The following is a 24,246-nucleotide window of genomic DNA, read 5'->3' on the forward strand; positions in this document are numbered from 1 at the left end:
GTAAATAGGCTTAGGCTAGTTTTCTTTGTCACAGTGGTCAGATTTGACAGGAAACACCACAAGTGTTACTTTGTCCCCCTTTTCAGAATATGAAAGCATTTAAAAATAAAACCATTTAAAAAAAAATAGCCTTGTTTTTTGTGATCTTACCCATTCATTTTCAAAGGCTGGTCATATTTGACCGGGAACACGTACCACAATTCTATCGATTCTATTGGAGAGGGGTCACTGTAGGGCAAAGACATTTCTGGTTTGTGTGTGTGCATGCATGCATGTTTGTGTGTGTGTGTGTGTGTGTGTGTGTGTGTGTGTGTGTGTGTGGTAATGTTGGATGGATGATTGGATGTTGGATGCAGTTCAGGGTAGGGTAAAGTTCATCTCTGTGAAAAAGAAAGCATGTGTGTGTACGTGAGTATGTGTGTGCAGGGTTGGGAGGGTTACTTTTGAAATGTATTCCACTACAGATTACAGTATACACAAAAATACATTCTCTGAAAAACCTAAATATCTTATGCAGTGTTGTTTCTAAAACAAGATAAATCAAATTGATCTTGTTTTAAGGATTTTTAGATATTTTTACAAGAAAACAATACAAAAATGATTATCAAGAATAAGACTTTTGCCCTAATATCAAAGGTCTTACTAGAAAAAAAGAAATTATGATCCAACATGAATTTTCTTGATAAAAAAATATGATCGTGCCTGGTAACGTGTGCAGGTAAAATGGCTAGAAATAGCATTTTAGTTTAGCGTAAAGCTGACAATTTACACAAGGTTTATTTCTGTTTCTTCTGCTCCAAACTTACTTTAAACTTACTTCTCTGTCTGCTCGTATGAATGTAACACATCATAAGAAAGTGTTTCACCGCTGTTCAAATGCACTTTGGATCACATCATTTATATGTATAAATGTTTTCCATCTGAAAGGACTAAATATTAAATGAAACAAATGACAATAAAATGCAAAGTAATCTCTTCAGTAATCACAATACTTTTTGAATGTAACTGTATTCTAATTACAAATGATTTAAATTGTAACTGTAGTGGAATACAGTTACTTATATTTAGTATTTTAAATATGTAATCCCGTTACATGTATTCCATTACTCCCCAACCCTGTGTGTGTGTTCATCCGTGCACGCATGTGTGTGTGAGAGAGTGTGTGTTAGTGTGCATGTGTGTGTGTGTATGTGCACGTGCACAGGTCCAAGGCCTTTATGTTTGCAAGCACACATGCACATATGTGAACATGAACATGATGAACATGATGAACATGCTCCTGAACACTAAATTTTTGTCTTATTTTTGATCTCCCCCATTCATTTTCAATGGCCAGTCATTTTTGACCTGGAACACCCCAAGTGTGACTTTGTGCCATTTTGTACAAAATAAAAGCAAACAAAACAAACTTCATGGTTAAACATTAAAGCACATTAGTGTGATAAATAGTACAGAATGTTTTCATATTTTATTTAATATTGCCAAAATTATCCACAAATAATGCTTTTTTTCAGTCAAAAACTGAGGTGCATAAGCTCAGGTCAGTGAGGCCTATGATCAATAAGCTCCAAAAAGAAATACAAAACCTGTGCTAATTGAAAGAAAACAAGTTGACAAAAATATATAGTCCAATATTTTGTGGTAAAATAGCATAACAAGAGATTTATAAGCAATTTTTAAAAGGCCAGTCATTTTTGAACGGGAACACCAAATTAGGTAATAAATTTAAACACAGCACAAGTGTTAAGCTACCTTGTGTTCTGAGTAAGCAAATTTCATAGCAATATACTATATATTTATATTCTAAATAACGAATAATTTATTAGTGTTGTAAATAATATGTTGGCACAGCAGAGTATGTCTCCTCCAAAGAAAGGTGAACTGACACCTGAAGAGAGATGCTACAGGTGGCTGCTGCAGGTATTGGAAATAACTGTTTTGCTTTCTTCTGTTTTTCAGTTCTACTTTCATTGCATTTAAGATTTTAATGTTAAATCATTAATTCGTTTAGTAACACTTTACAATAAGGTCAGTTTAATTTGTTAACATTAGTTAACAACATTAGTTTACATTAACTGACAATAAACAATGCTTTTATAGCATTCATTAATCTTGGTTAATGTTAATTTCAACATATTTTAATACATTTTTAAAATTTAAAAAGTTGTATATGTTAATAGTAGTTAATGCACTATGAACTAACAATGAACAATTATATTTTTATTAGCAAACATTAACAAAGATTTAAAATTTTTAAATATATTGTTCATTGTTAGTTTATGATACCTAATACGTTAACTAATGTTAAGGAATGGAACCTGGAAGTGTTACCAATTATTATTATATATATGCAGTATAGTGTATGTGCTTTTTTGTTTTTGTTTGTTTATTTGTTTCTTTAGATGTGTAAATTGCTTGTTTGAAGTGATAAAGATTAAAGTTTGATATAACAAAGATGATGATGTATGGTTTGTTTACATACTCTGCATTGATCACATAACACAGAAATGCACTTTTTTTTTAAAGGAACTGTATTTTACTACATCCTCTCATAATATGAAAAAGATAGATCGGTAGATAACAAGACTTGCTTGAAAATACCCTTCTGTGCATGCAGGATTTTACATTACAGTGTGCTGTTATATAGAATAGAGCAGGACATGGAGACTTTCTCAGGGTATATAATTTTGGTTAGCAGATCATTAAGAGAGATGTGCATGATGCCTAATGCAGCTTTTCAGTTTCAGTAGTTCGTATGTTAATGTATAGAAAAGGTAAATGTCTTTGGCTTGCGGTCCGTATACTGAAGGGCTCGGAGCTCGAGACTCTAGTGTGCCGTGAAAGATTGCCAGGTGTGCTATGGTAAATTATCAAATTCCACAAAATAAATAAATGCATGAAATAATAATAATAATAATAATAATAATAATAATAATAATAATAATAATTTCAGGAATACAAACTCCTCACCTTTCGGAGAAATTTGCCGTTTTGAAACCATAATCGGTCACTTTTGTGATTGTGAAGAGAAATGGTTCATGTGCAAAAGTGACTGATATTTAAACGTGTTATGGGTCTTTCACATGACTCGCATCAGTGCTGCAGAATACATTGAAGTCTATGAAGTGACGCCACTTTACACCAAAGACACGTTTTTGCTTCACCAATAATGTCTTTGAGAGTACTAAGCAACAAGAAATATTTAAAAACTGTCCAAATTTGTGAAGAGACATTGAATGTCTCATAATTTCTTTTAATTAAATATTACCTTATCGTTTACGAATATCAGAGACCCCAGTTATTGAACTAATTTAAATTCACCAAGAAAACGCTTAGACCTAAACATAAACGAGTCCTTTTATTACTTTCTGCTATCAAAGCAACTGCAAGCTTTTTTACTCTCTTCCAAATACGTTTTCAATGTTTATTGTGCACACCTCCCACTTTTTACATGGCAAACTATTGCCCCTCTGTGACACTTTCTGTAACTCTTGTCATGTGGAGGGCAATGCGGCGCTTGACGCTGGCGTTGAACGGAGCGTTGATGCCTCGACTCAACTCATGTGAAATGCGCTTTACAATAAAGAAAGAACATTATTGAAACTCAAAATTGTTATTATTTGTCTATTATTGTGGTCTTTTCTGATAAAAGCCATGCTCAGCAGTTTAAATAGGCTACTGTAGGAAAATGATACTGTAGATCTGCTTTGTGTTTATAATTCTTATATTGAAGTCAGAAGATTTGTAGCCATGCAAGTTTTAATAAAGGAGAAGGATGTTATTGAAACTCACTATTATTAGACTATTATTGTTGTCTTTTTGGATGAAAAATAATGCTCAGACTGAAGGAAAACTGTAGAACTGCTTTGTTCTTTTAATGCTTAAACACTATAAAGTCTCTTGGTAGATTTCGGTCATGAATGACTCAGAATGATTCACTGACTCACTCACAGCACATAAGACGCTCATTTGTCGCCACCTAATGACATTTCCAGAAGGGGTCACTGAACTAATCAGTTAACTAAAATTGAACAAATTTGTGAAACAGAAGCAAGCCTCACCAAAATACTCTTTATTTTGCAGCTAATTCTGCACAGTTGTAAACTTGAATAAACTTGAATCACTAAAATAGCTGGAATTGGTGCTTTTAGCTTATTCTTTTAAAAAAATATCCCCAGAAAAAATGTTCATGGACCAGTGATTGTCTTACCTTTTTCACCCCTCATGAGTTTGCATCCCTTTAATTTGTTGTGGCATTGCAAGAACAAATCTACAAATTAGAAAAGAAGCAAATTTTTTGTTTTTTCATTACCCATTTAGCACTCTTGCCACCTGTGACCTCACACAGCGTAGCCTACTTATGTGACTTGTTTTTTTTTTGTTTTTTTTTTTGTTTTTTTTGCATAGCCGAATTTCAAACATTACAAGTAAACATGCTACTAAGACGGACAGAAAACATGGACAAGTTCTTGAAAAGGAAAAATATTGATGATGGTTAGCCTATTGTGGGATAGTGGTGTGCCGTAGAATTTTTTTGTCATAAAAAGTGTGCCGTGGCAGAAAAAAGGTTGGGAAACACTGCTTTAGATAAATGATGAATCTGGAGAACAGGTGGAGATGGGGTAAAGGAGGGATGTCAGGAGAATTGTCACAAAAAGCAGGTAAGCAGAGGCTTAAATACCTGTTCTCCTACTAATGGGCTGTGATTTGTCAGATTAGAATTAACATGCTCCCCCGAACCTCTGTTAATTAACTCCATTTCATCTTGTATAGAAGAGGTCAACTTTGGCTTGCTGTCTGTACACTAGAGGGCTTGAAGCTCGAAACTCGACTCGAGTCCTGATTATCCCCCAAAAAAGGCATTAAAGTGAAAGATCAGTACCATGACAATGGCATGAAATATTTAGGACAGCGAGCCAGCAACAATTCTATATGGTAGATTGGCTTACAGGATACTTCTGAAAATGTGTCCCTCCCCTCCCCCCCACAAAAAAAAAAAAAAAAAAAAACTATATATAGGGAGCGCCTTGTGCATTTGTTTGAAGCTGCGTTCTTGAACGATGGCTGGTCGAGAGGGGCTACACTGCGATTAGAACGGGAGACCACCACTCATCATAGAAGTGGATGGGCCTGTGGCATTCAAACGGGGAAGGTAAGAACGAGAGTTGGCTCGCGCTGCATTCGAAAGGGAGGGCTCACACTTCGATTTGAATGGGAGACTGCTCTAAAGAGAGAGTGGTTTAGCTTGCAGCATTTGAACGGGTAAGCCCAGCATGCATTCGAAGGGGGGGTCCACTCTGCATCTGAATAGAAAAGCCCACTCAGCTCTTCGAAAGGGGGAGCCTGAGATACGAGGATGTGGATGAGCTCGCGTGGCATTTGATTGAAAGGGGCTACACTGCGATTCGAATGTGAGACCTCCACTAAGCATGGAAGTGGATGGGCTTTTGACATCTGAACGGGGAAAGTGAGAAGGAGAGTTGGCTTGCGCTGTGTTCGAAAAGGAGGGCTCACACTGCGATTAGAATGGTAGACTGCTCTAAAGAGAGAGTGGTTTAGCTCGCCGCATTCGAACGGGTAAGCCCAGCATGCATCCGAACGTGGGTCCACTCTGCATCTGAATAGAAAAGCCCACTCAGCTCTTCGAAAGGGGGAGCCCGCTATACGTGTGAACTTGGGTGGGCTCAATGGCGCATTCGAACGGGAGGGCTCTTACTGCAATTCGAATGGGAGGACCCTGGTTTTAATATATATATATATATGTGCACACACATACATATATGCATACTAAAATACGCACGCGCACACACGCACGTACATATCCGAGAGCACATCCACGCAAAGACATACATACACATACTCGTGTGTGCATGTAGGATGTAGCGAGACGGTGGCAGGTGGTGACATGAGTGATAGAGACAGGTGGTACTGATAAGGGGATTAGCTGATTAGTGATTTATGAGCTTTCCTGGTGTGGAAAGTGATATGCGTCTGAGGACGAACGACCGAGAGATTGAATTTGTTGTTCTGATAAACCTTTTTGGGCAGCTGTGGTTGCTGCGCCAATACGGAATGAATGACTTGAATATAATTTGGCCAGAATGTCAGATTAGAGGAGGACTGATTTAAGGTGCTTTTGGAACCAGAATCTTGAAGCTGCGTGGTTATTATCATCGGTGAATAACGGATCAAGGGGGAACTTAATGTGGGAATATCTGTAAGCAAGAAATGATGCGAGAGATTGGTAAGGTTGGATGGGGGTGGACAGGTTGAAAATGTAAATTGAATGCCCCTTTTTAACTTGATCTGTTTTGCTTTGTTTGATGAAAAATCTGGTTGTTTCGTTGTCTATGATTTGAAGGTCTGAGAAGGTGGGATGGATGTTGGGACTGAATTGTGTATTGACAGTGATTTCTGAGCAATGCAGAAAGCCGAAAAAGGCTTGGATAAACATAGTGTGGAGCGTGTGGGCTGTTTTTACTGAATGGTAACCAAGGCGGAGGGTGGTTAGGCATTTTGTTAAGATATCGATGGCTAGAGGCATTCTGGTGTCTGGGCGTGTGGGTTGGGATTTTTTTATTCCTTTAATGAGCAAAGAAATTTGGGGGTTACTGATTGCTGGGGCAGACCTGCCGACTATTAATTTATGGAAAAAATGGATGCCGCACAGATAGCTTTTTATGGTACCTGGTTGAATGCCTTTGAATTGGTTTAGGAATGAAATGAATGATGAAATGGATAGTAGAGAGAAATTTGGGAACTGCAAATTATGGCTGTCCAGTAGGTTTGGAGAGTTCTTGGTGAAACTGCTCAAATTATGGAGTCAAGTGATGCAGTGAGAAGTTGTTTGAGGGGATGGTCTATAGGAAATCCAGCTCCGAACAGGGAGGTACCGGGATCGGAGTCAAGTCCGCCTCTAGAGCTGATGCTCTAAATTTCTGTTAATATTTGGGTCCGGAGTTATTGGACACTTGCGGAGGCTCCGGGTTATGGTATTTGGGGGAATGGCTAAGGGCGTAGCTGTATGGAGGGTGAAAGTAGGAGGGCAGGCTGGTTGAGGCCAATCAGAAAGGAGTGGTGGTGGAGCCGGTGCTGAAGGCGGAGGCTTATTCATACCTGGGGCGGCTCCAAAGGCAGGATAGAGTGAGGTGGGAGGGGCTGGAAAGGGTAAACATTGGGCTGGAGTGTTTGTCATTATCGGAGGCAGCCTCACGCTCAATTCCGCTTTGGCAGCCCAGGGGTAAGACAGAGGGAAAGACTGGGGAAGGCTGGTAGAGGAGAGGGATTTGGGGCCTCTGAGGTTGGTGATTCGGTGAGCGCACAGTAAGCGGGGGCTGGAATGGGAGAAAAAGTAGAGATGGCTTGCTGGGCTTTTAGCCTAGCATGGACACCGCACTAGCTGAAGACCTTTTATGGGATGGCAGTTTGGTGAGGGAGAAGTGGCCTGTTCCTGGAAGACCGGAGGGTTGGGAGCAGTCGGGGTGTTTGTGAGCTGAAGCAGTGCGTCTAGAAGAATGGGTAGAAGGTATAGATTGGGTTTTAACAATTACAGGGGTTTCTGAGGTAGAGGGAAAGTCAGGTTGGGAAGAGACATACAAGTCATGCAGTTGGATTTTACTTAGCTTGAGTAAAAAGTGGATATTGGAAACGGCTAAAGCGTGACGAAGTCCGTTCATTGTCCATTTTGAAATGTCCAGTATAGATGGGGGGCAGCAGGAGGTGAAGATCTGGATGATCTGGATGGCGGAGGAGAGGATTGATTCCTGTGTCTTAGTGTGCGGGTTGCTGAGTAAGAAGCTCTGCATCCTCAGTTTGGAGCATCCGGATTGGTGATGGCGTTGGATGGAGGAATGTCTTTGCTGGGATCAGATGGCTGTGATGGAGTATGGAGGGGGGGATTTGAAGAATTCCTCGTCGGAAGGAAAGAGCTCTAGTTTGGACATCTTGCTGACTTGAGGGTAGGGCCAATTGTCAGGAGAATTGTAACGGAAAGTAGGTAAGCAGCGGCTTATATACTCCTACCCATGGGCTGTGATTTGTCAGATTAAAATTAACATGCTCCTCCTGATCCTCTTTTAATTAACTAATTAAAATTTTGGTTTTAAACTCTAGATTGTGTTCTGTCAACAGAGGATGTGCACAAGGCATCTCAGCTGCTCAGCAATTCAAATGTGCAAGTTAACTATTTGGATGAGGTAAGAACATAAAGATGACAAATTTTTGCAGTAATTTACAAGCCATTTAAGCACCAGTTATGGCTCATTGGGATTCACCAAGCTGGAATAAAAACAAAAACAGGCAGTGTTTTCCTCCCTTATGGCTGGCTGGCCAAACATTACCCATACTTACGTAACATATAATAATGCTTCTAATTAACCCTAATTTAGCAGATCTTAAATAATAGTATGATAGAATTGTTTACATGATGATTTACTCTTATGTAAACAAATGCCATGGCTGGTGGGCTGGTTACATGGCAGCATATGTTCCACATTGTTATTCAGGCACATGGCAGAGACTCTTGATTGGCGGATGTGGTACTTAAAGAGGTGTGATAATGGAGACCTGGCACTAGACGTAACCTACAGACTGCTTGAGGTCCTTTGTGGCCAGAATGGTTAGAATCAGCAGTTGAGAAGTGTATCCAGCCTGTCAAAATCAGATGTGCTGTACGTTTGCTGTGCCACCAACACAGTCTTTAAACTTCAGCCAAGGAACAACAAAAATTGTGACCAACTCATGTGACTCTCAACAAGTGCCAGTGTTATGTCAGAATTGCCATACTGCAGACACATTTCCTGGATATTCACAATTTGTGAGAGATTTGAACAAGGGCAGATGTTATTTGTTTCTAAATCATGCAGCTGTAAAGAATGGTGAAAAATCTATTTTTAAAAATCATTCTCCTTGTCTTCTCAGCATGACATGACTCCTCTCATGTACGCTGCCAAGAAGAGTAAAGCAGAAATGTGCAGACTGCTACTGCAGCACAGAGCTGACTTCAGCTCCAGTGAGCATGAATACGGTTATACTGCATTCATGTTTGCTGGTCTCTCAGGTAACCTTACTCATGCAAATTGTGATGTGAGAAAGTTTCAATTTATCTAACCTTTATTAAATAGGAAGGTAACTTAAGAATGAATATGATGTATTTTCTTTCCTTTTACCCCTCATACTCCCCTAGAATATAAGCACAAATAGGAAATAACATATGTGTTTGTAAGCTTTAAGGCCCTTTCACACCAAACATAAACAAGATTTCAACAACAAACCAAAGTTTTTTTCTTCTGAGAGTTCTTTTGAAAACACAAGGACCAATAAGATTTGAGCATGGGTCACATGTCCAGAGCTGCTGCAGCTACACGTATCATCATATTTATTAACCGGCATTAACCTTGCGTGACCCCGCGCAACGTCCATGCATACATGCATGGACGTTGTATTTTGGCTTCGCTATATGCAGCACATAATTTAAATTCATTTAAACCAACTGATCTCAGTTCTGGAGACTCTGTACTGTCAGTAAATGGTTATAATTTCAACACACGGAGTTATGTGACAAAACAACATGGCGCCCACCACAGCAGAGTTTGTCTTTGGGAGAAACGGCAACAAAACTACATCTAGTGAGAAAACTAATTTAGTTTTTACATTGAAACCTTTTGAGTCCAAAGATTAGAGTCTCTAGTTTCTCCCGATATGCCATTTTAAAAATGTAAGGGATTTATCGTGAAATGCCACGCTTCTAAACACAATGTAATCTAATGTGTATTTTAGCACATTTTTTCCTTAGAAATCATATATTTACTGTGCAGACATGGGACAATGGTAATCAGTATATAGATTCAGAATTTATAATGTATATATATATATATATATATATATATATATATATATATATATATATATATATATATAACATGGTTAGCAGTGATTGGATGATGCTGAGCATTACTTTGAATCAGAATTAATTATGCTTATTTCTGATGTAATGTCTGTAACGTCTCAAAAACATAAATAACCAACACTTGTGGAAACAAAATAAACAATTTGATAAAAAAATATCAGACTTTCTATAGCTTAATATTATTTACATTTCACAGTGTAGTCCTGCTATCCACATACTGTATGTTGCCATTCATTTTTAGGAAAAATATTTGCTCTAGAAATTGTTATTTTTTTCATGTTTATTAGGTTCTACTAGTTACAAATCAAAAGAGGAAATGGAAAATGCACACAGCTGTCATGCTTGGGTTTCAGGATGTTAAATAACAAAAGATGGTGATTAAGAATCTGGAAACGGCACTAAAGATCAACGCGGAATATGCTGCATTTTGATGGCAGCATCACTCAATGGAACCTTAGATGCGCATCCATAGTGTACAGTTCAACAAAAACAACAACAACAACAACAAAAACAAAACTTTACATTTCACTTAAATTAAAGTGTTTAAGGCATAGTTCACCCATAAATTAAACAAAAGGAACGCAAAAGGAGATATTTAGAAGAATGGGAACACTCGTGGTCAGCATTCATTTTATGAAAAAGCGCATTTTGGAAATTCACCTATATAACTCCTTTTGTGTTGCACAAAAGAAAGAAAGACATTCAGTTTTTGAACAACATGATGGTTTTCATTTTTAGGTGAGCTATTCCTTTAAGTGAAAGTCTAAGTTCATTCACAACATTTTCCAGCTCATCTGAAATATTCTCCACAAATATTCTCTGGAAATTATGGAGATGATATTAGATGCTGGGGCAGAGACAGACCTTGTCAACCCTGTAGGACGAATGGGCCTTTGTGGGTGAGAGATCCATACTGAATACACATACTCACATTTCCTTTTCTAATAAATGAACACTTAAACTCTAATTTTCTCCGTCTCTTTGCAGGTCAGCATGACCGTGTGACAGTGATTAACAATTTCTTCTCTTGTGCAAGGATGGAGTTCTACACCAGACCCCAGGGATCAGAAAGAGAGCCCAACTACCCCCTAAACTAGCAGGACCTTTATATAAAATTTACATAAAATCATCATGACTACTAACCTTAACCCTGTCAAGGTAGGATGTTCCGAAGTGAACAGACAAGTGTGTTATAACTCTGATTACAGTGGAACAACTCACCCTAACCCTAACAATGTTACTGGAATACAGTGGTCTATGGTTTTATAACACTGACCCATAAGAATACCATACAAGGTCACATGACTGGGGTAAGCATTGGTTTGCACTAACCAACACCCCTCCTGCTTTTATTCCATCTAAATATATCCTTGTTATATGTCAGAACAGAGCAGTAACATGGCCTCCCTTTGAATACAGCACTGGAACTCAAAGTGTTCTGCAAATCTCTTAAACCAAAAGTGCACCATCTTTGCAAGTTTTAGACCACACTGAAAATCTGGGATTATGCTTATAGTATCATTTACAATGAAAAATTAGGTATTAAATGAGAAAAAGTGTAAAATAGAAGCATTTTTACTAGAGGTCTTAGAGTTTTTTACCCTACTGTTTATTCCTGATGAGCAATCTTTGTTGCATAATTTAAAAAAACTGTATCACTGTTAACACTGAAATACATAAAAAAGATGAGTGTTAGTGGGAGCAGGGAGTAAATTGCTATTTAGTCCCACAGGGAAGACATGCATGCGTGGTTTGTGGCAGATCTTGAATGGCATCTATGTGCGCTATGTCTCCTTTACACATATTTCTGACGAGTAAGGTGTCTGACTCCACACACAGCAGGGTTAAGTTAACAGAATCATGCGACGTGAGAACTTGTTTCCTCCATAAAACTTGCATTGTGAGTTAAGCTAGTATCTCTCTGCTGTATTCACTTCCCATTTTGGGAGACCTTTTTCCGGCTTTTAGATGGTGATGCTGGTGAAGGAGAACCCTTTACTCGTGGATCTGCTGTGTGTGAAACAACAGGACATGAATGATGTTCTGGCCATGAAGATGCACTTAATCAGCTGCATGCTGCAGAAGTGTCTGGCATTCTTGCATGAACGTGATGACAAATTAGATGCCCTCTTGAAGAGGTTACATCATCATTAGGCTTCTTATGTGGTCCTGCAAATGCAGTCACAACAGTATATATATATATACAGTATACTGTATATATATTTTTTTATCCTTTCCAAGCCTTCTGAAAGGAACAGATGGTGACGGCTTCCCTCAGTACCAGGAGAAGTTCATCTGAGATTGTATCTGTAAATTTCCTTATTGTGAGGCAACTCTGCGATTGCGAAACCTGAGATTGTTAGTATTCCTTTATAAGATACAAAACATGTTTTACTTTTTGAAGACCCCATTTCACTTGATGAGCATAGTTTTGAAACACAGGCAACAAAATGTATTCATAAATATTAAATAAACATTGCAATCATACATAAAAAAAAAAAATAGATTTGATAAAATATATAAAAATATATGTATTTCACATTAAGCACAACTTACAGGGGAAATGGAAAAATTATGTAGAAAAATATTTTATGCTGTTTTGTAAAACAAAAACTAAACAATGGAAAGATGACAGGAAAGCCCCGTCATCTTGTTCTCTTACTTTATGCTTGCACATTAATCATGAAAAAACAAACAAAACAAAAAAAAAACATTAAAACTAATATTTTCTTCTGTTTCATGCTTATAACTCTATACTCTTTGCAAACTTTCACACGATATACACATTTACATTTGAAATATTTTGATTAAAAACTGAATTTTTATCATTTTTGGGACACATTGTTTGTCTTGTGCATCCACAAGTGTCTGATTGGCAAGTTTCTAAAAACTTTAAGCTGTTGAAAAGCTGTTGACCACAGAAGGTCTACCACACCGATGATAATCGATGATTATTTCATCATACAGAGAGTGCAAATGACATGTTAAATGTCCCATCCCGTCCTGCGCATATGCACACGTGTGAGAGAGACACTGAGAGAGAGGGAGGATCAGCTCTGATATTGCTAGAAAATCACACTAAACAGAAAAGAACATTTAGAGGTAAAATTGAATATATGCATTACTACAGCGTTAAAAATAACTGCATTAAAGTATTTAATTAATCGTATGATTTGGGGGCCTGGGTAGCTCAGCAAGTAAAGACGCTGACTACCACACCTGGAGTCACAAGATCAAACCCAGGGTGTGCTGAGTGACTCCAGGCAGACTTCCTAAGCAGCCAATTGGCCCGGTTGCTAGGGTGGGTAGAGTCACGTTGGGGTAACCTCCTTGTGGTCGCTATAATGTGGTTCTCGCTCTCGGTGGGGTGTGTGGTGAGTTGTGCGTGAATGCTGTGGAGAATAGCGTGAGCCTCCACACATGCTATGTCTCCACGGTAATGCGCTCAACAAGCCATGTGATAAGATGCGTGGATTGATGGCCTCAGACGTGGAGGCAACTGAGATTCGTCATCCACCACCCGGAGTCACTACGCCACCACGAGGACCTAGAGCACATTGGGAACTGGTCATTCCAAATTGGGTAGAAAAGGGGAGAAAATTCCCCCAAAAATAAAACAAATAAAAAAATAATCGTATGATTTCAAATGATAACCCCCAAGAATGCGCAAATTAGCTTTCCAAGGGGTCTCTTACATTTAGGGGGACCCCCCACTAGACCCCCCTTAATTTGCACCATACCCTCACTATTGCCTCTGTGAAGTACCATTAAAAATAAATGTGCTTAAAAGATATATATATATATATATATATATATATATATATATATATATAATTTTTTTCTTTTATAATTGATATAATATTATTTGACTTACTGATTTTTGAAAAGGTTGCACTTAGGAGTTACTCTTGGGAAAATTATCTGTTTATGTCTCATTTCAGTACTTGTTGTTTCCAATTTCAGACCATACAAATCATAAAAGTGTTGCATTAATATACTGATCATTACCCTACAAAGATATGAATGTTTCTTTCTAAAAAAAAAATTATGTTTTTGTTTATTACATGGATGTATATTACATAATGATGCCAACCAGGGAAAATCCAAATGGTTCAGTGCAACATACTGTATGTTTCACACTCATTGTCACATTTCCAGGGGAACGACCCAACAGCCTTCTCGGTTCTGACCCAGGCATTGACGGGCCAGATGGTGCTCATGGACACAGAGGAGTGTGCTACATGTGGGGAGAGAGGGGTGCCGACAAGAAGTGCTCCTTCTGCAAAATGGTACCATGTGTTTCCTCTTTCCTGGAGTTATCATGAGATATCATCAACATTTATTTTATTTAATAATAAGTTACAGATCATGTTCTAGCCAAATGTCGTACTGTAAATGCAGGGATTACTTCTTCACAGTTCTGAATCACTGTTTTGCTATGAATTCTAAACATACATTGAGTTGGTACGTAGCAGATTCAGTACTTTAACCGTTTTAAAACATTGCTTTGTTTGTTTGAGCATCCCAAACAGCAACAGGGGCTCAACCAATGACATGAGTTTGGGGGCTGGACAGATGGGGGGAGTTTTCGGGAACCCTGTTTAAAACAATTCATGTTTAAGTTAGCTCTCATTTGGCGATATGATTTGTTAGAGTTTTGCATCTTGCTGAAAATCTCATTTAAACTAATTAAATCTCATAATTTCTCATTTCTATCTGTTTGCAGGTGATCTACTGTGGGCAAGTGTGTCAGAGGCTCCACTGGTTCACCCATAAGAGGCAGTGCAGAGCCCTTGTGCAACAGAAAGAAGCTCGACACAACAGCCCTCCCAAACTGAGAGAACTCTTTACCAATGTTAAAGTTCAAGACATTAGCAGATTCCCTAAGGAGTGAGATTTTTATAATGGTGCTTTTGGTCCTGGCCAGTATGAGGTGTTATCTAATTACAAAGTAATTAATTTGATTATCTAATTACTTTTTAGTACAAAAAGTACTGTAGCGCATTACTGTACATTTCAAGTTCTTGTAATTAGATTACAGTTACTGACTTTCAAATAAGGTAATTACTTTTAATTACTTGGGTTACACATATTTCTAAAATAGTATTATACTGTATATGTATAATACATTTATATCATGAATTACATTAATATGTACATCTCTTTGTAAGACTGCTGAAGGGTGTGCACCCCTAACGAGCCAAACACACTGAGGAAAACATACATTATTTTGAATTCGTTGAGTGGAAAAACTAAAGTTTTTCTGTGAAAAGTGTTTTAGAAAGTAACATAAAAGTAATTAGTAATGTGATTACCTTTTTGATGAAGTAATCAGTAATCTGATCACACTTTTAGTGTAGTTCACACCAAGAACTAAAACTATAATGATAGTCCACACCACAACTATAATGATAAAGACACAGAGGAATGAAATCATTGGGATCACTTTCAGAATGATTTTTTTTTCCAGCTAATGAACTATAAAAACATTGACAGGCAATCAAAATCCATCCAACTTTAAAGGGCTTGAGCCGCAACGTGCACTCATCTTCAAAATAACACATTCCAGCACCGCATCGCCACTTATTACACACAAACTAAATGGAAACTGCTGCCCAAGAACCGGCAATATTTCCTCTGCATTCTTCTTCAGTATTAACAAAGGTGAGATAATGAAAGGCTAACGCAAACTGGTAGCATAAAATTACCTCACGTATCCAGCGTCTCCTTTGAAGTTGTATCCGCCTGTTTTTCTTTTGGTTTCTTTGCGAAACATAGAGCAGTAGCAGGTCATCTACATCCATTTTCTTGACTGTGAACATAACTGCAGGGTGTGCTTAGAATAAACAGAATGTTATGGCCCATTGGTGTGGATGCTAATATAGTTATCGTTATAGTTCTTGGTGTGAATGGGCCTTTATATTAATTAGTAATTTGTATTGAATTACTTTTTTTTTTTTTTTTTGAAACCTACTCAGCTGGTCATGGCATTGAAGGTGTGAGAAGAAATCTTGCTTGATGATGAAACCAACTTCTTTAATATAAAATATTGGCACTTTCCATGACTACATTCATTAAACTCAACCATTCAACCCTGTTACCCAAGTTACTGTAAGACAAATTGATTAAACTAATACTTTTCTTCATACTGTATATCTAACAACGTTTATAGAAATATTCCAAATTTTGGTGACAGGGTTGCATGATTTTGACCATTTAAAACCCTTGTTTAAAACCCTTTTTGACCTACTGGGGCTGAAGGCCCTAATTTGTACCCTATTCTTGAAAGCATATTAATGTTGATTATGGAAATATATTGTTTACAGTTTTACTGTAATCTCCAATGTGACTCTTGTTATATAAAATATTCCTGCTCCTTTTCAATTATTTGTGCTTTTGTGCTTCCTCCCAACTAATGTCAGTGATGCAGAAGAGACCGCAAACTCAATGCTGGCTCTTCGTATGGGCTTTTCAGTGTGTGCACTTCCATGCTATTCTTCTGATGATCACCATGATACATCTGAAGAGGCTCTGTGTGCTGAACAGAACTGAAGCACATAAAGATCTATTGATAGGTGAATGTCTATGAGCATCCAGTTCAGGCTCAGGGTATGATTGGTACTCTGTGTTTTGTATGACACTGTCAGCCGTTGTTAATGGTACAACATTGTCAGACCTTAAGCTCATTCTCAGTGCCACACAGACAACAGGATATGCACTGTAGAGTGCAAGTAAGCACTTCATGCTGATTGAAGGATGTCCTTCTTGGATATTGCTCAGAGAGAAGAGCTTTGAGAATATTTTCTATTATCCAATTCTTTGGTTTTTAGATCTATTTAGTGTTGAGTTACTTTTTTGTATTTTATTATTCGTATGGCATAATTTATGATATTTTTATTTAAAAAAAACAGAATCTTGATTAGTCCATAATCTTTTGAAAGCTTCTGTCTTTCTAAACATCGAACATTTATTGAATAAAGCAGGGGTCTTTAACTTTTTCAGGCCAAGGATGCCTTTGGTGGATTGAGAGCAGGGACCCTCTGTTACATAGTGTAGACAATTGAGTGTTGCATTTTAAGCCTGGCCTATAATACCAAGTATATAATGCTGTATTAATGTATTCATTTATTTTGTAATCAAATCAAATCAAATCAAATCACTTTTATTGTCACACAGCCGTATTCACAATTGCAGTGGTGTGTGAAATTCTTGGGTGCAGTTCCGATCAATATAGCAGTCGTGACAGCGATGAGACATATACCAATTTACAATAACATCAGATTAACACAACACAATATAAAGTCTAATATACACATAATTACACACAACACAATATACAAATAATAACATACACTGTACAGTATACAATACACACAATATAGATACACATTATTCAATAAAAAAAAGTTTATGTAGTATATATAGAATGTACAGTAGGTTGTATTGTACTGTATTGACATTCAGGCTGTCGGTTGATAGTGTGTTGTTAAGAGAGAATATAATATAATAATAATATAATTTATGACAGTCCGGTGTGAGATATAAGAGTAATAAAGTGCAGTGCTGATGTATTTTGATTGTGGGAGATCAAGAGTTCAAAAGTCTGATTGCTTGGGGGAAGAAGCTGTCATGGAGTCGGCTGGTGCGGGTCCTGATGCTGCGATACCGCCTGCCTGATGGTAGCAGTGAGAACAGCCCATGGCTCGGGTGGCTGGAGTCTCTGATCCTCCGAGCTTTTAATCAAGCAATGTAATCATGCTTACATTAAAATAATCATTAATGTCTTATACATTCATTGAGCACTTTTTAGGAACACCTGTTAGGTTAATCACGGCTGCTAATCGTGTGGCATGATTTCTGGTGCCAGATGAGCTGATCTGAGTATTTCTGTATTTCTCCTGGGATTTTCACACACAACAGTCTTTATAGTTTACTAAGAATGTGCCAAAAACAAAAAAACATCCAGTGAGCGGCAGTTTTGTGGACAGAAACACCTTATTGATGAGAGAGGTCAACGGAGAATGGCCAGACTGGTTCAAGCTGACAGAAAAGCTATGGTAACTCGGATAACCACTCTGTACAACTGTAGTGAGCAGATTAGCATCTCAGAATGCACAACACGTCAAACCTTGAGGTGGATGTGTTACAACAGCATAAGACCATGTCTTGCACTTTGGATAGAGCTTTTGTACTGTAGAACTTGCTCGCAAGCCATAGGTGATGTCTGATTTGTGAGCGAATCCTTATTTAGAGTAAGTTCTTTTCAGTTAATTGATCCGAATGATTCATTAGTGAATCAGTCAAATAAAAAATAAATAATAATAATAAAAAATAAATAAAAAAAGGTTTCCAGAAATCACAAACAACTGGAAAAATCATGGAAAAGTCTTGGAAATTCATGGTCAAAAAGGCTGGGAACCCTGAATAAAGAGATTAATTATTGCCACTAGAGGGCAGCGTCCATCTTTTGAGGGTCATGTGTGAACTCCAAAACACTGTCAGTAGACTGTCTAATGTTTACTTCTTTAAATGTGTCAAATCATGCATGCTTAAATCTACAGGTATTTTAACAGAATTTCAGTGTTCATGGCAGACATAAGCCTCTTTCAGGTAAAACGTTTGATGGCACTATTAAGGTCAAATGTTCAAACAGGTGACAGACATTGTATGAAGGGAAAAAGTATAAACATTTTAAATGAATATGCATCATCATCATCATCATCATCATCATCATCACAATCATCATTAATATAATCACTAGGTTTGTATATCAACATTTGCTCAGAAATATTTGTAGAATCTCCTATTTAAAAATCAGGCTGTGTTGTAACTGTACCGTGAGTTTTTTGAGAGCAGGGATCTCCTCTGTGGACTTTCCCACACTTGGTCCTGTTGCACACATCCTAAGGCACTCGCTCAGGATTCTATAGAGGCTTCTGTCTGTTCCTGAGCGCTTTGTTCCCTGTCTCCACATCCCCTCATCTCAGGGGACTATCAAACCCTGTAGGCCAAACGAGGATCTATTTAGCACACACTTGTCACGTCGCATGTCAATATACCCATAACTCAGTGCCGTAACCTCTCTGTTTCCCCCGAGATTCATTCCTCTCCTGTCTCCATCTATGACCATGTCACAGTCATTACAGTTGCATAAAAGGACTATCTCAAATATCCGGTATTCAGATGCAGAAATTAGCGAATTACTTTGATATTCCCATTTCAAGCCCCGAGGTTGCATATTCAGTGATCCCCAATAAACCCCCCACCAACCCCCCTTCCTAATATGACTAACAGTGCTTTTTAGGTAATAAGAGATTTTTTTTTTAACAGCTTTTAGAAACACTTTTTTTTTTTTTTTTTTTAAGCCTTTCACAGTAAGGCAAGTCCTGCACAATATTAAGGTGAGTTTTTTTTTTTTTTTTTTTGAATCAAAGGAAAATGTACCTGTGGACAAGCGAAATGAATTAATCGTAAATGCCCGAGGAGAGTGTGAAACTGAACACTTTTTGGGGGAGCAACACATTTTCAGTGGAAGAAAGTGAGCATTGGGCTTTTGTGTTTCCTCCATGTCATTTGTGTTATGCACGTTCATTTGGTGAGCTCATCGGAGGCACCTGTTTGGATAATTTTGGGGTAAAATAATCCAGGGCTATCCCATTTCATGGGTTTTGTCATGCATGGCCGTACTTTACAGCACAGACTGAATTCATGAACCTTAATGCATCAGACTCACCTGTACTTAAAATCTCATAATTCAGCTTTGAAAGTCGTTTACACCTCTCTTTTCAAGAGTGTAACATCCTCATTGCAATGTCTATTTATTAAGTGTTGCAGTATAGTGTTTGCTCTGTTAAGCTTAAACTTATTCCATAAACAGAAATATGTTATCTTATGGGGTACACAAAAGGGGATGGCTCCAAGACCAAAATTATAATACTATGATTATATGTTGAAATATCCTTTGCATTTGTAAAAATGACTTTTTACTATATAAAATGCAGATAAATTACTCTTTGGCCAAGTACTTGGGAAACCATCAGAGAAGTGTAATAAGTATATGGATATTTTTTTTTTTCAATAACTAAATTCAAGATTAAAATATACCCACCAGCAAAATATGTTAATTCAACATAATTTGATTACAAAATATATCCAGAATTTTTGCAAAAAAAAAAAAAAAAGCCAAAATGTTGATTTTCAGTTTGATGTGAATTGCTTCAAATAGGATTCATTCTCGTTTTGATTATTTTACATCGCAGTATACTAAAACATTTTTGTTAGATAACCAAAAATGTGTCTCATGTGGTAAAATCGAAATAAATTGGTATTCAAGTCTTTTTTTTTTTTCTCTATGAGGATGTTGGTGTGTAGTGTTCTTTCCATTTTGTGTGGTGGTAGCAGTACTAACTCACATGTAATTAATAGATGCCCTTATAATAATTCAAAATGAATATAAATTATATAAAATGTTATATAAAAATATAATAATAATTGTCATCATTGTCTATAAATTGCAGAAATGACATTATTTAATCGAGTCATATTTCATCAACGATTTCCTCATATTAAGATTATTGTTTAAAATTGTATTTAAATGTACATAAAGTGCAGACTAACGTGTAGGCGTACCTAAGCGCGAGGAGGACACACCCATTTCCAGCACACTCATCATTCCACGCGCTGCTGCTGTTAAAAGTGTGAGTAACAGGTAATATTTCATATTATTTTCAAAGAGACACTAAACCCAACTCTCCTGCAATGCCCCTGAACACATGCGAATACCAGATGCTCTTTCTGCTCTGTTTTCTGCTGAAAAGCTGTCACGCTTTAAAAAACGATGGCACTGAAGTGGTTCGTGGGCATATGGTGTCATCAGCATCCCACGAGACTCCGAATAATGCCTCTTTAAATCGAGCGCGCAACGGGGGAAGACGCGCGGACACCCGAGACCCAACCGGTGCGTATTTAAATGGCATGTTCACTGTTATGTTTATGATAGAGCTTTTGTACTGTCCAGTTACTAATAATAAAAATCCATGATGGCGTAAATGTTTTAAAAACACACGCAGTTAAATATTTTTGTGACTCCAGTCACATTTTAATACATGTTCATGTGTTATTCATGTGTTATTACATATGTAAGTACTGAGTAATAGACTACTAAGAAATTACACTAAATATATGCCTAATAAATGCACTAAATTAATATAAAAGCTTACTAATAAACTAACAAATGTACTTAATTGTGTTATTATTTTGTGAATTGTTCATCATCACTATAGAGCTGTTCAGCTTGTAGTCCAAAAACCCAGATGAGATTCTGCCATGGGTTTCCTCTGGATTTTCCTATGGGTTTTTATAATGGGGGCTTTGAACTTAGGTGTAAAATAAGGTCTGTGGTAAACATTACTTGACGATATGTGGACGTTTTGTTCTATAACATAAATTACACACAGTCATACCTCAAACGTGTAGCCGCCGTGCATTTTTAAAAAAGTATATAATTCAATACAGCTTCGAAATTCACATTTGAGGTATGACTGTGTTTAATTTATGTTGTAGAACAAAACGTCCATGTATCATCAAGTAATGTTTACCACAGACCTTATTTAACTCATAAGCTCAAAAACCCCATTATAAAAACCCACAGGAAAATCCAGAGGAAATCCATTGTGAATTAGACTTCTGGGTTCACCTACAAATTGACGTCATGGCTGAACAGTGATATGTAATATATGCAATGTGCACTTGTTGTGTAAAATGTTAACATAACTCCTTATCCATCCACAGTTTTTTTTAAAGCATGACATTTCTTTTGCAGAACAGCACCAGGTTGGTTGCAGGGAACTGAGATCCACTAAATACATATCAGATGGCCAATGCACCAGCCTGAATCCCGTGAAGGAGCTAGTTTGTGCTGGGGAATGTCTCCCCACCCACCTGCTGCCCAACTGGATCGGAGGAGGTCATTACTGGAGCAGACGGGATGTGCAGGAGTGGCGCTGCGTCACAGACCGCACACGTACCCAGCGCATTAAACTCCAGTGCCAAGACGGCAGCACACGTACCTACAAGATCACTGCTGTCACATCCTGCAAATGCAAGAGATACACGCGCCAACATAACGACTCCTCTCATGCATCTGAGAGTCCTTCGAAAGAGATTTCTCTCCTGGACCCCAAGAAGAAAAAGAGCAAAAATGAAAATGCAAACCTTAACCCAAAAAATTAACAGATATGAACTATTCTGATTCAGACTTGACCAAAACAACCCTGCTCCTTGAAGGAAAGTGACTTTGAACCACAATGACACTGACTTGGATTGGGAAAAGATGTACAGCTGTTTTTTTTTTCTGCATTTCAGATGTGGACTCTTGTGTGACTGTGCATGAATGTCTGCAAATGTATGTGTGTTTGAGTATTTCTGAGTGTAAAATTGGTTGTGCTGTGCACTTTGTGAATCTAAAATTGTTTATGATTTATGACAAATAACCAAATTATAAAAAGCAATAATTACATGTGATAGAAAAAAGTTACATTTTCATCTTATTAGCAATATAATATTTGAACCAATATTACTACAGCTACAAAAGTATTTGGACATTTAAGGCAAACTTAAAAATGTGTCAATGTTTTTGCAATGATAGCATAATATTAAACCAAGTGGAATTTATTTAAAAGAAAGATAGCACAAGCACAACAAGGTTTGTTGGGTTATAAATAATTTATTTTATGCCCAATGTTAATGTGATGAACTACACATGTACAGTAGTTACTCTGCTAGAGCACCTGTGTGAAGGGGAAATGACTGAAAACATCCACTTAAAATTACCTTGGGATCAGTTGGCTAAAAGTAATTGCAAAAACGGCTAAAACAAATTTTGTTCTGAGAAAATGTCTAGCATCGTACATCATAGTTAAGTGTCCAAATACTTTTTTGGAGCCACTGTTTGTGAATATTTGCATTTCATATTCACTAGTTTTCTTTTAAAGAATTACATCTATATATTTTTATATAATAGTTAGTTTATGAACATTTTAAGTTCACATGTATACAGTTGCAACTTTCATGTACAGAGTACAATAAATCAAGTTGTTTACATAAACTGGTTTGTATCATTATTTTGGCAGTGTTTATAAAGTGGAGACCACCGACAGTAACTGAAGGCAAGGTTGTAGAATTACATGGATAGACTGTAACTGTGTAACAAATGAGGAATTAGTTCAAGAAGTGAATGTGTTCATAACTCTACGCAGCATTGTTGTGAAGGGCTACCCTTACATGCAGGCACATCAGCGACTTTTTGGCTGCAACATGTTAAAGCAATGCTATTGTATCCCGTATCCTTCCATTATGCCATTCTGAAAGTCATGATGCTTTGCCTCAGGTTATATTTCCAAGTTATGAAACAGATTCCTCATGTTACGAATCCAGAGGAAGGTGACACTGCATAGATTGCACTGCTAAATATTGTAGGATATTAAAAATACAAAAAAGTAGCAACTGCAACTTTTCACTTGTCCTGTTGTAATGACTGGGAGTCAAAGTCAAGTCTGTCCAAGGTCAATTGTTTACAAGTCTTAAGTTGAGTCTCAATGTCCTTCTCTGTTATAATGTTTTGAGTTCAGTCTGATGAAAAGGGTGTAAACAACGCTGACAAACTGGTGTAGGTAAAATCATGAGTCAAAGGGAGGAAGCATTTAAAAGATGTCTACTAGTGTCTGTGTTGTGTTGACAGATACATTCAGAACTAGGAGCTTTAGTCACAGCAAGCTCAGTCTCTATAATTATACCTGACAACAGATTTGCCTCCAGAGAGCTAGAGATACAGGACCACCTGCTGTTATTTATAAGCTCAATTACCAAATACACTCCCTAAAGAGAGGGTTGCTCAGTTCCACTAAAACTCTGCCTACTCCCACATACTATGGTATTTCAAACACAGGTAAAACAGGAAATGTTTTACTAATGTTTACTCAAGATTTTGAACTAAATGCATCATCAGCATAACCCAAACAATTGGGCATATGGTGTATTGATAAGTATGTATTTTTTTAATGTTAAAATACCCTCTCCTAACCCAGTTTTTTGTGCTGAGACAACTACTGTATATAACAACTATTGCCATATGTAGGTTGACTGTAAACACTGTTTCAACAACATAATCACATAGGAAACTGACACGTTGCTTCATGTACCCTGAAATACCCCCATGGACCTTATTCACAATAGCGCCATCCAAACTTTTGATGGGAATGACAACGGACTGTGAGGGATAGACTTTGCCTGTTCAATGGGTTGTGCAGTTGTTTTAAGGGTTTTAGATTGTTCTGCTGATG

The 24,246-nt window shown here is 37.4% G+C and overlaps 2 protein-coding genes across 8 annotated transcripts; both read left to right on the forward strand.

Moving 5' to 3' along the window:
- The first annotated feature begins 5,055 nt into the window (after window positions 1–5,055).
- Window positions 5,056–16,291, forward strand: LOC127425191 (ankyrin repeat and MYND domain-containing protein 2-like). 7 transcript variants are annotated; one of them, XM_051670905.1, is made up of 7 exons: window positions 5,056–5,152; window positions 8,113–8,195; window positions 8,920–9,058; window positions 10,697–10,806; window positions 10,895–11,065; window positions 14,066–14,196; window positions 14,634–16,291. In XM_051670905.1, exons 1-5 carry the CDS (start codon window positions 5,125–5,127, stop codon window positions 10,910–10,912), a joined length of 378 nt encoding a protein of 125 aa, XP_051526865.1. In that variant the 5' UTR covers window positions 5,056–5,124; the 3' UTR covers window positions 10,913–11,065; window positions 14,066–14,196; window positions 14,634–16,291. The 7 variants fall into 7 exon arrangements, 3 of the variants coding, with proteins under 3 accessions (XP_051526865.1, XP_051526866.1, XP_051526864.1); XM_051670906.1 differs by having other exon boundaries at window positions 8,131–8,195; XR_007894578.1 differs by lacking the exon at window positions 5,056–5,152 and adding an exon at window positions 7,209–7,996.
- A 4,359-nt stretch (window positions 16,292–20,650) lies between these two features.
- On the forward strand, window positions 20,651–22,972 carry LOC127425186 (sclerostin domain-containing protein 1-like). Its single transcript, XM_051670899.1, has 2 exons — window positions 20,651–20,864; window positions 21,729–22,972. The coding sequence occupies exons 1-2, from the start codon at window positions 20,666–20,668 to the stop codon at window positions 22,136–22,138; spliced, it is 609 nt and encodes a 202-aa protein (XP_051526859.1). The 5' UTR covers window positions 20,651–20,665; the 3' UTR covers window positions 22,139–22,972.
- Window positions 22,973–24,246: the final 1,274 nt, after the last annotated feature.

This window comes from Myxocyprinus asiaticus, chromosome 34, assembly GCF_019703515.2.
Source record: "Myxocyprinus asiaticus isolate MX2 ecotype Aquarium Trade chromosome 34, UBuf_Myxa_2, whole genome shotgun sequence".
Lineage (NCBI taxonomy): Eukaryota > Metazoa > Chordata > Actinopteri > Cypriniformes > Catostomidae > Myxocyprinus > Myxocyprinus asiaticus.

Bases quoted from the DNA above. Each gene is read 5' to 3' on its own strand.
- LOC127425191 (XM_051670904.1), top strand. From the start codon at position 12,889: ATGTTAAATGTCCCATCCCGTCCTGCGCATATGCACACGTGTGAGAGA. The intron at 13,010-14,065 runs GTAAAATTGAAT...TCACATTTCCAG, and splicing joins ACAGAAAAGAACATTTAGAG to GGGAACGACCCAACAGCCTT. The intron at 14,197-14,633 runs GTACCATGTGTT...ATCTGTTTGCAG, and splicing joins AGTGCTCCTTCTGCAAAATG to GTGATCTACTGTGGGCAAGT.
- LOC127425186 (XM_051670899.1), top strand. From the start codon at position 20,666: ATGCCCCTGAACACATGCGAATACCAGATGCTCTTTCTGCTCTGTTTT. The intron at 20,865-21,728 runs GTGCGTATTTAA...TTTCTTTTGCAG, and splicing joins GGACACCCGAGACCCAACCG to AACAGCACCAGGTTGGTTGC.